The following is a 16,161-nucleotide window of genomic DNA, read 5'->3' as shown; positions in this document are numbered from 1 at the left end:
GCAGTGTATAGAATAGTATGACTTAAGTATTGGCTACTTGAGTTGTTCTTTCAGCACTGATGGAGACATTGAATACAGTTAAGCATACATTTAACTGATAAAGGCTGGCATTATAATTATAAAGGCGGCAAAGACAGAACTAAGGTCTTATTCAGGTGCTTGCAGCTTCTCAAAGGTATGACTTACCTGTATGTCTTTGTTGTCAGTGTTTCAATGATTAGTACCATTGTTCCGTAGTAGTAAAATTAATTCATAGTCAGCAGTGCCATAAGATTTTATATGGAAAAAAGTGCAGCATAGAAGTTATTTTTTTCAGTAAAGGTTTACACTGAAATAGAGTTAATTTTTTCTAGGAAGCAATTAAGCTAGCAGTAGCAGAAGAACAAAGAAAATGTGAAATAGCTATAGAAGAGGCTGTGAAGAAAGCCAGAGAGGAGTTGATGGACTACATAAAGGAACAAAAAAGGGTAAGTGATATGCTTCTAATATAGTCTGTTATGCACTTCGTGTGCTCACAACGTGTAATTGGGTATATGTCTAAAACATCGTGTTTTTCCGAGTCTAGACCTTTATTTCGTGTTTCAGAATATTAGTCTAAGACTTCAAAGGTTTTTAGTCTGGGGCTGCAAAATTAGAAATTAGAACATCCAGTTAACGAGACAATATGACAAAGACTGATTTCTTAGTAGTTCACATAAAATGACGGGGTAAAGCACCACTGCATGGATCAAGGATGTGATCATGTTAACTTCTTTGACTAATATATTGAGGATGGTGCATGACCAAAAGCTTTCTAATCATAGCGTGCAGTGACCTCAAAGAGCACTATGTATGTGTGTGCATCCATGTGCGTGTGTGCTTGTGTGAGTGTGTGTGTGTGCTTGTGTGAGTGTGTGTGTGTGTGTGTCTTGCCACAAGAGAAACGCATTCACAGGCTTCTGCAAGTGCCATTTTGGTCTTCTTTTTTTTTTTTTTGTACATCCATAGTGGTACTGATTTAAGTTTCCTCACTCTAGGGCACCAAAACTATCAAACAGAACACATTCCTTCCTCTTAATTGTGACACAACATGAGAAGAGACATATGAGAGTAAAATTGCTAGAAATAGTGATTTTTCTCAGTGTAACAGTCTTTATTCTCTCTAAACATAACATAATGAACATAATTAGATTAAAAAAGTCATTAATACCTGTTTTGTTGTTAATTTATGTATGTATGTATGCTTTTATGTATGGACGTATATTTAATATTATGTGACCTGGGCTGTGATAATCTTTGCGGTTATTTTCAGCTATGATGTTGGCTAGTGCAAAATAAGTAACAATAGAGTACATGTGTAAATCTATGCAAATGTTGTCATTAATGATATAAATTCTATGCTATACATATATTCATGCTGCTGTGAAGGTTCACTCAGAGCATATCTTTCATAGATGGCATGACTGCATCTCAAAAAAAATAAAACCACATGACTAATAATAAATGGGCATTTTCCCCTAACATTGGAAGAACATACAATAAAGGGTTTGTTTACATGTTCTTCCAAGGGAATTTCAGCTAAGTTATTACCCAATGTAAGTGCAGCCATGAAGAAATAACTGCAGGCAAGTGCAGTGAAATGTCAAAGAGAAGGTGACTTGATTTGTGAGATTATCTTATGTCAGTATTATTGCAGAGATGTTAAACAAGCAAGTCAGTATTCTAGAATAAGCATTGTACAGCAGTAAGTAGCCCAGTGTAAAAATGAATATTTTGAGTGCACACATACTGCAAGCAGAATACACACTATTTGTGAGAAAATATGTGTGATAAGTAAATTGAAGCAGACAGTGAGAAAGTCAAAATAATAATAATGCTGATTTTATTATCAGTATTTGTAAATATTATATATAAAGGCTGGACAGTTTTCAGAAGAAAAATGTCAGAGTTTTATAGATGAAAACATTTAATGTGTGCAGAAAGTGTTCTTTGGAACAGCTGCAGATGTATATTGGTTTACTAATGGAAATGCCTACATTATGAGGCTGTTAGAGCTAAAACACAATCACAATTGGCAGTTTTCAGTAGCTATGTGTATAGTTTTGGCCACTCCATTTTGTAGTAATATACAGGGAATAGAGTAAGAAGGACACCAAAAGACAAGACTACATGAGCATATAGTTATGGAGAATGATTGGAGAGACAGTAATCTTCTTCTCCCGGTTAGGGGTTGCCACAGTGGATCACCTGTCTGCTCATGATTGGCAGTGGAGTTTTACAGTGTCGAATTGCCAGCCCAGTGCCCAACCTTCCACAGAAGGCACACACACACACACACACACACACACACACACACACACACACACACACACACACACACACACACACACACACACACACACACACACACACACAGACACACACACACACACAGACACACACACTCACACTCACAACTAGGGCCAATTTAGAGTTGGAAAGACAGTAATAAAAGAGATAATTAAGTACCTCTAGAGAAACAGCAGAGCCCAATAAGTGTCAACCAGACGAAATGAGATGTATTAGAACAAGACAACACAATTTTGTAAATACAATGAAGACAGATCAGGGAAGGAGAAAAAAATATATTCTTTTGTAGAAAGGGTAGTGCATGATCAGAATAGCTTTCAGATTTCTAGGGCGGTAGTAAGCTCCATAACAGAGAGAGAAATGGGAGTATACTGGTCACATGTATGACACCTCTCATAAGAGGCAAGAAAATTAGGTGTGATTAACCAGGACCTGTATTTTGTCCAGAAGATGTGGATACAGGCAGTCTGTGTGGCCCAGGTGGTCTTCTTCTGCCATCAAGTACAAGTTCAGCATTTGTTGCTGGTAATTTTCTAAATACTTTATGTAACTGAGCATGAGAATGGGATTGGGTAGTGTTAGATATAGCTAACGACAGATCGTTGCAGACTGACCCTACCCCATTCTTTCCTTCTCTTCTGAGCTATACCCAAATTATTGTCAAAAGATCTGTTTGTCAACATTTCCCACCATCGCTACGACTGTACAAGGAAGGGATGCCTAAAAAGGTAAAAGACATTTTTTTGCTTTGTGAAAGTCTTTTACAGCATTTGTCAGTAAATTTGTTTTTGGCATATTAGAGTCTAGGAAATACTTAGTATCTTTTCTTTTTTTTTTTTTTTTTTGTCTATGATGGGGCCTTGTTGCTATTCTTCTTGCTTTATGCAATTCTGTAGGGAGATTCATTTTACCAAGCTAATGCAAACAGTCTTCTATTCTGATCAGAGTTCATTTCTGTAACTGTTAATGCACAAGTGTTTTACAAAGAAATATTAAAATTAGTTTTATTTTCTAGATGGTAAAAGCTTTTCACCTTTCAAAAGAGTTTCACATTTGCCCTATTGTGTAATCTGGATATGTTATCCTAGAGCTTTGTCTTTCCATTATTGGTTTCCTGTGTTGATCATTCAGGGTGAGTACATCCTTTCAGAAATTAAAATCAGATCAAGTTCATTCACAGTCCTTGTGATTCTCTGCAGGTTTAGGATAACTGAAATGGAGTATTGCAGGGATTGCTTTTGTGATCTGAATATCTTATAGTTCATCACTTCTAGAGAGAGAATAGTTTTAGTGGCAGATAAGCAAGATTCCCATCTCTGCTTCATTCAGGTGTTGATCCAGTGATGTGTTGCTTAGTCATTTAAAGCTATACATTTTTCTTGTCTTTTCTTCATTGAAGAATTTAATGGTTATTTAGTCCTAGGAGTGCTCTTTCAGGGTGTGGCTGATGACTGTCCTAGGATTGTTGTCTGTGAAGAGCATTGATTAGGCAGTAGGGCACAGAATGTTACTGCAAATTAGTTCACCATAAATTAAGGATGATAACCTCTGGGTAGCATGTACTGATCGTACTGACTTCAGACTTATATGGGCATGCTGTGTTTTACTGCAACTTTTGACCCCTGATTCCCCCCCCCCCCCATGACCATCAGGGTTATGTTACCTAGTGGCCCATTAATATTTCCTGAACTCATCATCCCAGGATAGAGAGAGAGAGGGGAGCCCAAGAAAAAGGAATCAAGCTAATCTTTCTGAGGTGATTAGAACCTACCTTCTCCCTGCTCAAGGTGATGTCCATTGCCCACAGTGTTTGACCCAGTGTAAGTGCATGCTTCCTACACACCTTGATAGTGACTAGAGTGAATGCACTTCATGGCAAGCTCACACTAAGAAAGCAGCTAGAAAGGCTGGTGAAATGGTGGAATGAAAAATAAGTTCAACCTGTAGAAAAAGTGAAGATGTTATTCCTCTTTCTAGACATCTGGTAAGACAATGTGCAAGGCATGGTGTGCCATTCTGAAGACCTCACTTCTGTAAACTTATAAACAGGGTAAGGGCATTTCAGAGGAAGGCAACATAAATTGTACATGGTTTGCTTCAGCAGTCACATAAAAAGAGGCTAAAAAGTTTTAACACATGCAGTCTTGAGTAAAGTGAACAGGGTGCAATGAAAACCTACAAGTACCTCAAAGAAATCCACAGAATTCAAGTAGGTATCAGCCTTGACACCAAAGAACTATAAAATGACATAGTTTGCTGATACAAACCAGGCTGCTTAGAAGAGATATGATGAAACATTATTATACAGAAACAAGATGACTGTTTGGGATGTCTTGCTAAAGAGATAATTGGGTAAAAACTGTTGCTGAATTTACAAATGCATGGGATAGGCATATTGAGATACTTAGAAGGGCTGGGAGAATGGGGGGGGGGGTTAAAGGTGACATATGGAATACCTAGAATCTGCAGCTTATTCAGTGCCAATGGGCAGAATCTGCCATAAAAGTCTATGTACCCTGTGTAACAAGTATATAATGTATTATCATTGTTTAAAACAACAACAAATTTGATATGGAAAGTGTGATCATTTTTGCTGATTGGCACATACAACTAAGAAGTATATGTGTCTTTCCAATATGTAATATCTGATTTTTACATCTGCAGATGTACTATGTATTTGTTTTTAAATAACTCTTCAGGAATCTAGCAAAAACATATTTTCCAAAACATTTACCCTTATTTGACGTGTCTAGAAAGTGTTAATTGTGTTTTTATTGTCTGTTTAAGCTACACTAAAGCATTATCTGCAGTTTGAAGGGGCTTTACCTTGTAAATTAAACTAGATCCAATAATCTGCTTGACGACTGCAAAGAATGTGAAGAAATGTTGAGATTTTTTTTCTGGAAAGGAATGGTTTCTTCTGTGTTGTATGATAGTGTGGATTATTTAATCCCCTTCTCAAATATACTTGGATGATATCCATCTGTGTGAGTAAAAATCATTGAGCTTTCCAACTAATACACTTAGTAATGATGGTGGTGGGAGGACAGAGTTCTTCTCATAAAAAATGGAGTCATGTAGCACTGTTGTCAGCATTATCAGGTTGAAGTTGAATTAATTAATCGGGCAGCGCAGTGGTGCAGCGGTTAATGTTGTTGCCTCACAGCAAGAGGTTCTCTGGTTCGATTCTCAGTTGGGGTGCCTTCTGTGCGGAGTTTGCATGTTCTCCCTGCGTTTGCGTGGGTTTCCTCCGGGTACTCTGGTTTCCTCCCACAATCCAAAGACATGCGTATGGAGAGTTTCTCCCTGGGCCTCTGCTGAAAATAGGCTCTGTCCTAGTCGGACTTTCCTGGTCAACAAATGGTTAAATAAATAAATAAATTTCATCTATGTTTGGCTGAAGCCATCTAGTATTGTGGCTTTCACCAAGCCACTTTTCATAACATTCATGTACATACTTTTTTGTGTGTGCTTTTGGATTTGGAGTCTGGTCATCAAAAAGAATACTGCAGAGGTAGAGGATAAAAGGAAGGGGAGAACCCTGCCTTGTACATTTTGATATTTACATTTTGTCAGTCTGTAGTCCAATTTAACCTAACCACTAGTTTTAAAATGAAAGGCTGACAATACACTGCTAAGGCACTGGCTGTGGACAGATGTCACCAGTGTATCCATCAGGAACAACTATGTTACTCAAGCAAAGACTCATCCATTTACTGTTACAGTGAGCTTCAGTTCTTGCTGTTGTTGTGTGATGATGCCAAAAAAGCCCTATTCCAATTAAATGAGTTTGAGCTGCTGATATTTTATGATTAGAAACTTAATTTGTTTGACAAAATCCTTGACAAAGCCTTTTATGTTTACATTAAGTTCAGATATCGGGGTGTACACACTTCACTGTATTGGTTGCCTGGCTCTTTCAGTACTACAGCAATCTTTGCTTACCTTAGAGAGATTACTTCAGTAATTTAAACTATGCATCTCTTCTGGTCACGTAACCTAATCACATTACCATCTATATCCTTACAGTCTCTTTCCCTTATATTTCCTTCTGTCACGTGTCACAATGAATCATTCATTCATAGATTAGCTATATGTTATGTTATATGATATTATATGGAATATGTATGCAGTGTACATTTTATTGGTTAGATACTGTATTTTCAAAATCGTATACTGTACTTTTTAAATATTGCACCTCTTATTTTGTGTATAGTATATAGTTGATTGTTTAGATACTGTATTTTCATGTTGTATTCATACTATACTGCAGTTGTTTAAGCAGTGTAACATACAGTTTTATATTTCCTGTACTGACACTGAAATTGGTTAAGTATAATCAGTTACCAAATTCAAATAAAGTGTTAAAAAGAAACTCTTTTCTTTGAAGTTTGTGTAGCATTTTATTTTATAGCTATCTAGCTACATCTCAGGTTTTACAGCTTCATGTGTTTCATTTGCATTTTCAGTTCTTGGACTGAAGCTCACATGTAGAAATAATTTTACGATTTCACTGTTAGGTGATGCAGCAGAAGTGGCCTATAAATGTCTCCCCTTTCTCTTTGTTGAAATTGTCTGTTAGATTCCTGTATATAAAGAGGATTAGTCCAGAATCTCTTGGTGATCTGTAATGGGGCAGAGAGTATATACTGACATTTGCTTCCAGGGTGTACAGTTACATTCTCTCCAGTTGTCTTTCATGTTTGTTCTAGTTACTTCACCCATTTTCCTCATTGCCTTTATCTTTACTTACTTTATCATAATATATCTTCTGTCTTGTGTTTAAAATGTGACTGAGCTGGCAGTGGACCTTGTTCTAGTTCCAACTTGTTCATAGGTTCATAGGTTCATACTAGGCTATCTGCCCTAGGGCATTTATAAGCCTAGCCAGAATGTGTTTGGCTTTCGCCACCCATTTTAAATTTATTTTGCTATGCCCTTTTTCAAGGTTAGTATACTGTGCCTCTGTCTAACAGTGACACAGAAGTGATACCCGGGGTAAACCTACGATCTCCCATCCACTCATCAAGATTCCTCTTGAAGAGAGTCAATGAGGGACTCTGCCTAACCTGGACTGGGATTTTATTCCAGAGTGAAGGGAGCCTCTGGGTTATGAATCTGTCCCTCCAGCATGTCCTATTTATTTCAGTGCTGAGGTTCAAGTCTCTCGAGCGCGTAGCTGGATGGGATTTGGATTTTCTGAGGTGCAGCATGTCTATTAATTCCGGGTTGGACATGGCTTTATACGTCAGGCACAGATCGCCTCTGAACAGGCGGTATGCCACTGAGTAGAGCTGGAGTTTCTTTAACCGGGCAGCATATGGCATCTGTTTGAGCCCTTTGATCCTCTTGGTGAGGTACTTTTGGGGTCTTTCCAGTTGCTGCAGGTGTCTGGTAAGGTACATCCCAAAAGGGCATTGTACTCAATTATGGGCCTGATGAGGGATGAGTAAAGAGGCACGATGACCTCCCCTGATCTAGATGTGAATCCCTTCATGATTAGGTGGGCTATATAAAATGTTTTGCTAACCACTTTGGCCACGTGGTTGTCAAATGAGAGATTGCTATCATCTTGGGTCCCCAGGTCCCTAATTACTTCTTCTGTACTTAATGGATTACCACCTATGTGGTAATTTGTGGGCACTTTGTTTTTGCCAAAGGGGATGACTATACACTTTTTGGCATTTAGCTTGAGGCCATGGCTCTGGCACCAGTTGTCTGTTTCTATGAGGCCCTTTTGGGAGATGCTTGTGTTGGCTGGAGAGTCGATTATGGCACCCAGTTTGCAGTCATCTGCGAACTTGGTCAGCCACAATCCTTCCATGTTGGCCTGTACCTCCGAGAAATATATACCGAACAAGAGAGGTCCCAGGACTGAGCCTTGTGGGCCACCACTTGTAACTGGTTTGGAGTCTGACATGGCTCCAGCAATTCTAACCATGTGGGTTCTGTCCTTGAGCCAGTTTGCAATCCATCTAGTGACATAGGGGTTTATATTTAAGCTGGTGAGCTTATCTATAATGCCCGAGTGGGGTATTGTATTGATGGCTTTTGCGAGGTCCAGGTAGGCTGTGTGGACCACCTTCCCCTCGTCAATGGCCTTGGTGACTGTTTCAAAGAAATCAACCAGGTTTAAGAGGCAGGATCTGCCCTTAACAAAGCCGAACTGGGTAGGATCCAGTGTTTGTAGGTCCCCAATATCTTTATTTATGAGGTCCATGATGATCCTTTCCATAGCTTTGCAGACCAAGCTAGTCAGGCTTATGGGGCGATAGTTTCCAGGATCCATTGAGGCACCACCTTTATGGAGAGGGACCACTGTTGCTGTAAGCCACTCTTTGGGCACATATCCTGTAGTAAGGCTGAGATTGAACAGTAGTTTTATGTTTGGGTTTAGCTCTTCTTGGAGTTCATGTAGGACGCAGCCCGGGACACCATCTGGTCCCATTGATGCTGTGTTTTTTGCTTTGGAGAGGGCGGCTCTTACCTGAGCATCTGAGATGCCAGGGGGGCAGCACCCTGCGGGGATAGATTTTTGCCCTTGTGGTGGGGGGGGGGGGGGAGAAGTTTGCGCTAAACCTGTCAGCTAGGATGTTGGCAATGTCTGTGGGTTCGGTGTATTTTTTGTCATTTTGGACTAATTCTGAGCATATCTGGGAATTACCACCCAGGTTCCTAACATAACTAAAGAAAGCCTTGTAATTATCCTTAGTGTCCTGTGCAATTTTTCTCTCGAAGCTAGCCTTAGACAATTGTATGTGCGCCCGTAGTTTTTTGCTAATACTGATCAGTGATGCCTTCCCTTTTTGGGATTTTGCTCTATCATTTAGTAGCTTCCTCCTTCTATTGTATAGTTTGTTTATGGCTAGGGTCCACCAGACAGGACGCCTGCCTTTGGAGGATTGGGTCTTGGTTTTATTTGGGATCGCATGATCCATGCATTCCTGAAGGTGTTCATAGAATGCATTTATAAAGGATTCTGCGGTCTGGGCCGTATTTTCCACAGGCCCGGGGCTTTGAAGGATTCCACCTCAGTTTTGAGGAGTGTGAAATTTGCTTTAGAGAAGTTTTTCACTGTGGTTTTCTGGGCAGGGGTGGGGTCGGGATGTGAATATCCAGTGAGATTAGTTTATGGTCTGATCTTACCAGTGAGGGATACACTTCTGGTCTGGAGCATAGAGTCCCCATGTTGGTGATGATCAGGTCCAGTATGTTTTCCCTCTTGTGGGAGTGGTAACAAGTTGTTCCATAGCATTTGAGTTTATAAATTCTAGGAACCTTTGGGCTAGGGTGTTGGAGCTAGAGTAATGCTCCCAGTCTATGTTTGGGTAGTTGAAGTCGCCCAATATAATGGTGTTTGGAGAGACCTTCATATTTTCCAGTGTTCTCAGGAAGGCCGAGTGGGGTTCCTGGGTTTGGGAGGGTGGTCTGTAGCAGGCTATAAACTGGAAGGCAGTTTTACCCACTGTTAGTTGCACATGGATAGTCTCTGATGCTTTGTGCTTTGCCACCAACCTGGAGGTGTGGGTATCTTTGATGAATATCGATACTCCCCTCCTTTTGTGGTTCGGTCCAAGTTTTGGGGCGAAAAGCATGGTATGAGGTATAACCTGGTAGTGCTGGGGTGCTCTTGGGAGCCCTGAACCAGGTTTCTGTTACTGCACAGATATCGATGTTCTCCATGCTAAGGAGAGTTTCGAAAAGTGCATTTTGAGGTTTAGACTTCTGGCGTTGAGTAGCATTACTCTTAGTTTCTTATCCCTTGTGATACCTATGGAGGTGGGTTTGTCTTTTGAGCCTTGCCTAAAAAGGCACTATGGGGCTAGCAAGAGCCTTTGCCAATATCCGAAAGCCCAGGGGTGACAGGTGCAAGCCGTCCCTAGCGAAGCATCATGGCTTGTCGAGCATATCATCCCAAGCTGACAGGCATTGGATCCCCTTTGAATGATACCAGTACTTAAGCCAATTGTTGAAATTGATCATCTTGTCTTCATATTGTGGCATCATTCTTGGTGAGGGTAAGATGCTACTCAAGGTCAGGGTCATACCGGCCCCGGGCTACATGCTCAGAGAGCTCCTTTATGTCTCTTTTCATGTAGTCCAGGGAGGTACGTATCAGGTCATTCACACCAGCATGGACAATGACTGAGTCATATTTGTACTTGCCTTGGAGTGACCTGAGTGCTTGTGTTATGTGGCGGATCCTAGCGCCCGACAGGCTGCTCACCGTGACCCTCTCCTTGTTCAGCCTGGTGAGCGGGACGTCAGTGTGCCTGACGATAGAGTCACCTATTACAAGTGTATCAGGTGTGTTGTTTAGTCTTAAGGGCTGTGACTGTTTGGCACACTGGCTTTGTGAGATATGTGTTGCACGTGTTTTGTTTTGGGGTAGCGGCTGCTTGGGTGTCTGCTTTGAGGTCTCTGCTGCTTGGCAGATCTTTATTTAGAGCCTCCGAGCATGTTTTTGTGTGATTATGTGTTTGGTTTGCTGTCGTGGTAGGTCTATGTGAGACTGGAATTGTAGTGAGTGTGGTTTCCTTCTCCTCCTGACTGGTTATGCCAGTACTGAGTTGAGAGAGCTTAGCCTCCAGTTTGGCTATATGGTTGCATCTCTCACATGTGTTGGAATTTGTTGGGAGGAGGAGAGGGTTGTCTGTGTACATGAGGCAGTTGTAACATTGCCTCAAGATTCCCAGATTCACCAGCTGGACCGAGAGGAGATTGACAACTGACCTTTGGACATGCTAGAATAATATTGGGAATTCCTTAATAATTGAAAACCAGGGCCAGTGGGGAGTGAGGGTGTAGTGCTTTTAATTTTTAGTGCTGACTTGTATAATTGCTTTAGTGAGCAAGTGCCAGGTAACTTAAGTGCAATGTGTTACAGGTAACTTAAATGCAAAAACGACAAACAGTAACTTTCTTTCAAGTGAAACAAGGAAATAAGTACAGTAAGCAATGCAGATATCACTAGTGATCCACAGAAGCGCTGAGAAGCTGCGTATTAGGTGGAATTAGCGTTCCAGGGAAATAACAAGCAAACAAACAACAAGCATATAAACAAAGCTAGATTCAGCAGGCCTGGATCTAGTCTATGCTACAGCAAACAAGGTGTACCAATTTCAGTAAGATACAGTTCAAATATTGTGTTCCATTCATTCAAATATTGTGTTCCATTAGGGACTCTCTTTTTGTATCCAGTTGTATACCGTGAGACCATCCCAGTTCATGGCATGACTGGGGATCTCTGCTATGGGTTTTAAACCTTGTATATTATAATATAAGGATTTATCATTTCTTAGAAGTTTTTTATTTTTATAATTCTGTCTCTGAGTCTTTCCACTTATGACAATAAGCAGGCTTTTTCTTAACCTTTTTGAGCATATGTCTCTGACGTGTACAGCAAAGGAGTTTGAAGCGACATGTCAAATGCGTCAGGAATGCTGTATGAATAAACTTTTTTTGATTCATCTCTTTTAAATATTGTTTAGTAGTATGAAATCACTTTCCTAAGGAAAATGAGACATTATTCTGCAGATGAATTTTAAACTTAATATGTTTTCGACTTCACAGATTTTGAATTATACATATTTAGTTACTTGTTAATGTGGTTATGTAATACATACTAATGACCCTCTTATTAAAAGCATTTTAACATTACAGACTCCTTCTGATAATTAAATGCAGAATAGTTTTGAGACTATGTCTCTTTGGTCTGGAATCTAAATTGCAGTTGTTACCTCACAGTAATGTTTAAATCTCTCTGCATTTGAGAATGGTTTATAACTACTGCATAACTCATTCCAAATTGACACATTTTGCAAATATGCACATGTTTACCCACAAGTCTTAACCACAAATTGCATTTAGACTAGCAGTATGCTGCATGCACTGGCTTTGTATAGTATTTATAGCCTTTGCAAGCTGTTGATGTATCATCACTGAAAAAATAATAGATCAGTTCACTGTTGAATGAAGTCTGTAAACCATTTGTTCTGGCTTTTATATCTAAGCCTGAAAATATTGAATTTATGGTTCGAATTATGTCAGAATTTAGGAGGCATGCATAGTTGTGAGCGATGAGTAGGAGAAGCCAGATGTGTTTTCTTAAAAGGGAAATAAATTTGCTAGTACTTAAGATTTTTTTTTAATTTCACACATTTAATAAATCATTTTTTAATAGCAAAATCAAATAAATATTTAAATACACCCAAAATAGTAGAGGATATCATTAATCAGTAAAATTGCATAAGTAAACTACAAGAATGGGCAGCAGTTTCAGGAATTCAGTTTAAACAAAAGTTTCCTCTTAAACTAACCTTTTCACCAAAGGAAAAATATTTTCATTATTACATGTGAGTAACAGTTATATGTCTTGTGAGCATCATCTATTATTTTAATTATAATTCAAATCACTGTCATATCTCCAGAAGCACCAGCTTCAGCTCTCTAGACTGTCTCCCATCTTATACCTTTTTGTTTATTTTTTCTGGGTTTGGGACAAGATTGAAGACCTCATGCCTCAGCAATGATTCCTCAGTGTTTGTTCTCAAATGGTCCTCTGTGCTGGTGCTTCTAGAGTACAGTCTGTTTCCTTTGTCCCCTGTTGAATGTGTTTCTCTAGTCACTGACATAGATACCAGTACCTGCATTGTTTGTTCTAGCTCCCATCAGTATTTGCAACACTGACATTTGCAGGTGTCACAGCTAGTTTTTATCTTTTCATGTGTGTTTATTCTGTTGATTTACATAATGTAATTGCTGTTCTTTTCATCTTTGTGGGTGAATCTTCCACATGTTGCTTTCCCTTTCTTAATGGACTTCTAGAAGGTATGAAATTCTGGACTGGGTGGTTTGCCCCTTGATCTCTTTATGTTGGGAAATAGTTTTCTAGTTTCCATGAGGATTTTAACTATCACACTTGGTTCAGAACCATCACCTTGATGTATTCTGTAGCATTATTAGCTGTTATTTATGGAGCTGTAGTCTCATCTTCATTGTTCTCAAAAAAGCATGTTCTCTGTAGGGACTACAAAAATCAAGCTTGACCTGTGCATCTTCTGACACCTGTACGTGTGTGTTTGGGAGGGGTCCTGCCACAAGAACACCACTTCATCAGTTTAAGAATCTTGGACAACAGGTATGGGGAGAGTTATTTGTCATTTCCAGCTTGCCCCTAGAACCTTTGACTCAGGTTTCTTGTAAAGGGATGCCATTCTGTCAGGCCACTTTTTAAGAATATCTTTATTTGTCACCCATCTCTCATCTGTATTTCTGTTTATTCTTTTGGGGTTTTGACTTTAGGCTAGTGCTTGGTATTAATGGGAACTTTCCCCTTTCTTTCATATAAAGCATTTAGAGAATCTCTTTGCTTTCTCAAACTATTTATGAATCTATACATTATACCTTGCCCTAACACAAGTATTTCCTCTTAAGACAAAAAAGAAAAAAATATGTACACAATAAAACATCCGAGGTGAAACTGGCTTTGCTAAATAAAAGCTGTCTCAGAAACTCCTGGTGCTCTGGCTGAAGTGTGATCCTCAAACAATCTGGAAATATATCGCTGATTGATAAGTATATTTCTTGGCATTTTAACCTTTCAGAGTTCTGCACTGTTTGTTTTTGCCTGACTGAATTATTTTATATATTTTCTGGCATTGTTTTCTGTTTCTCATCTGTCCTGAAACTGCTCCCCCCCCCATTCCTGTTGTGGAGTGTATAAAACTAGTCTAACAGCTTTCTTGTTATCTGATTGCTTCAAGGCTTGCTGATTTAAAAATAGTTTCTGTTTGTAAATTCTTGCATACACTGTTGGAAACTCCTGGTGTCCTGGCTGAAGTGTGATTCTCAAACAATCTGTAAACATATCGCTGATTGATAAGTATATTTATTGGCATTTTAACCTTTCAGAGTTCTGCATTGTTTTTTTGCCTGACTGAATTATTTTATATATTTTCTGACATTGTTTTCTGTTTCTCATCTGTCTTGAAACTGGTTCTTCCCTCCCTCTCACCCTATTCTTGTGGTGTTGTTATAGTTGGTGGCTTTACAGTTGCCTATCCCTACTGTAAATTTGATCTGGGACACCCCTTCCAGTCTAGTGTTCAGTCTACTTAATACAGAGAGAACATCTGAGAAGGCCAACCCACTTAGGTTCTTAACTTTGAATTTTCTTCTGCTCCTCCTTCCTCTCTCCTTGCACTTTACTAACAAAGAAAATTGCACTTTCTTCATCTGGTTTTACTGTATTGGTGTTTCTTCCTACTTTATTACTTTATTTTGCTTTTGCCTTTTCTTAAAAATACTCAATTGTATATATTCTGCTGCATTTATTACTGATTGGTAGTAGCCTGATTTAACTGTAACTGTTATTCTAAGCCTTTTGGTTTAAGCATTTGGGCTTCAGACCAGTTGTTTTACATTAAGAAATGTGGTCTGCACTGTTGTGGTAGGACAGGTAGCTTACATCCTTCTAAGTTGGGAATTGCTGATTGAAGGCTCAGTGTCTATTATTCTAAAAGTGTATTAGTTCTGTTTTAAGCACTTGGGCTTCAGGCCAGTTATTTTACATTAAGAAGGTTTGTGGTCTGCACTCTTGTGGGAGGAGAGGCTAGACTCTGCCCTTCTCAACTGGGAGTTTCTGGTTAAAGGCTTATTGTGCTTGCTTATTTGAACGGTTTCTTTCTGAGACTGGTGCACCTTGTTTGCTGTAGCATGGACTAGAGTCAGGCCTGCTGAATCTAGATTTGTTTGTATAACTTGAGCACTAATCCAGGCCATCTTTTTTGGAGAAGGTTCCCCTGCACCCTAGTAGCAGGAGTGTGCAGTTAGAACTTGTCTGATTGAAGACTGCCGAAACAGGGCTCAGTTTTGAGCTTTTTTAATGGTTAATTGGGTAATTTGTTTAAATCAGTTTGCTCATGTTCTACTGTTATATAAAAAATGCACTTTATTCATCTGCTTTTACTCTATTTGCGTTTCTTCCTACTTTATTACTTTATTTTGCTTTTGCTGCCTGTTCTTAAAAGTGCTTAATTGCATTTTTTCTACTGCACGTATTACTGCTTGTTAGTAGCCTGATTAAACTGTAACTGCTATTCTAAGCCTTTGGTTTAAGCACTTAGGCATCAGACCAGTTGTTTTACATTAAGAAGGTTTGTGGTCTGCACTGTTGTGGCAGGACAGGTAGCTTGCATCCTTCTAAGTTGGGTGCTGCTGATCGAAGGCTTACTGTCTGTTATTCTAAAAGTGTATTAGTTCTGGTTTAAGCACTTGGGCTTTGGGCCAGTTATTTTACATTAAGAAGGTGTGGGATGCACTATTGTGGGAGGTGAGGGTAGATTCTGCCCTTCTGAGCTGGGAGTTTCTGGGAGTGCCTGTTTATTTGAACTGTTTCCTTCTGAAATTGGTACGCCTTGTTTGCTGTAGCATAAACTAGATTCAGACCAGCTGAATCTAGCTTTGTTTGTATAACCTGCGCACTAATCCAGGCCATCTTTTTTTGGAGAAGGTTCTCCTGCACCCTAGTGTCAGGAGGGTGCAGTTAGAACTTGTCTGATCGAAGACTGCTGGAACGGGGCTCAGTTTCTTAGCTATTTATTGGTTAATTTGTTCAAATCAGTTTGTTCATTTGCTACTGTTATAATATACACTTTATCATTGCTGCTTAGCTAGAGTTAAACTATTCCCGGCACCCATATGGTCTGATCTTCAAATTTTTCCTTAGAGCTAGCCAGTTTTTTATTTTAGCACTCAAAGCAGATGTTCTTCGTTTTCCATTGCTGCAGTCCTTACTATTGGGTATAGTCCGCATCCAGTCGGCCCGAATAC

General features: G+C 39.4%; 1 protein-coding gene across 1 annotated transcript in view; it reads left to right on the top strand.

Annotated features, from left to right (window-relative positions):
• CCDC91 (coiled-coil domain containing 91) overlaps positions 1-16,161 on the top strand; it is a 1,729,462-nt gene that overhangs the window by 1,200,609 nt on the left and 512,692 nt on the right. Inside the window, exon 12 of the mRNA XM_044088193.1 lies at positions 354-467. Within this exon, the coding sequence (XP_043944128.1) occupies positions 354-467 (114 nt within the window). The remainder of the gene's footprint in view (positions 1-353; positions 468-16,161) is intronic.

This window comes from Protopterus annectens, chromosome 11.part0, assembly GCF_019279795.1.
Source record: "Protopterus annectens isolate FY-2018-M chromosome 11.part0, PAN1.0, whole genome shotgun sequence".
Lineage (NCBI taxonomy): Eukaryota > Metazoa > Chordata > Ceratodontiformes > Protopteridae > Protopterus > Protopterus annectens.
The sequence above is the reverse complement of the archived record's forward strand: the minus strand, read 5'-3'. Positions and strand labels throughout refer to the sequence as shown.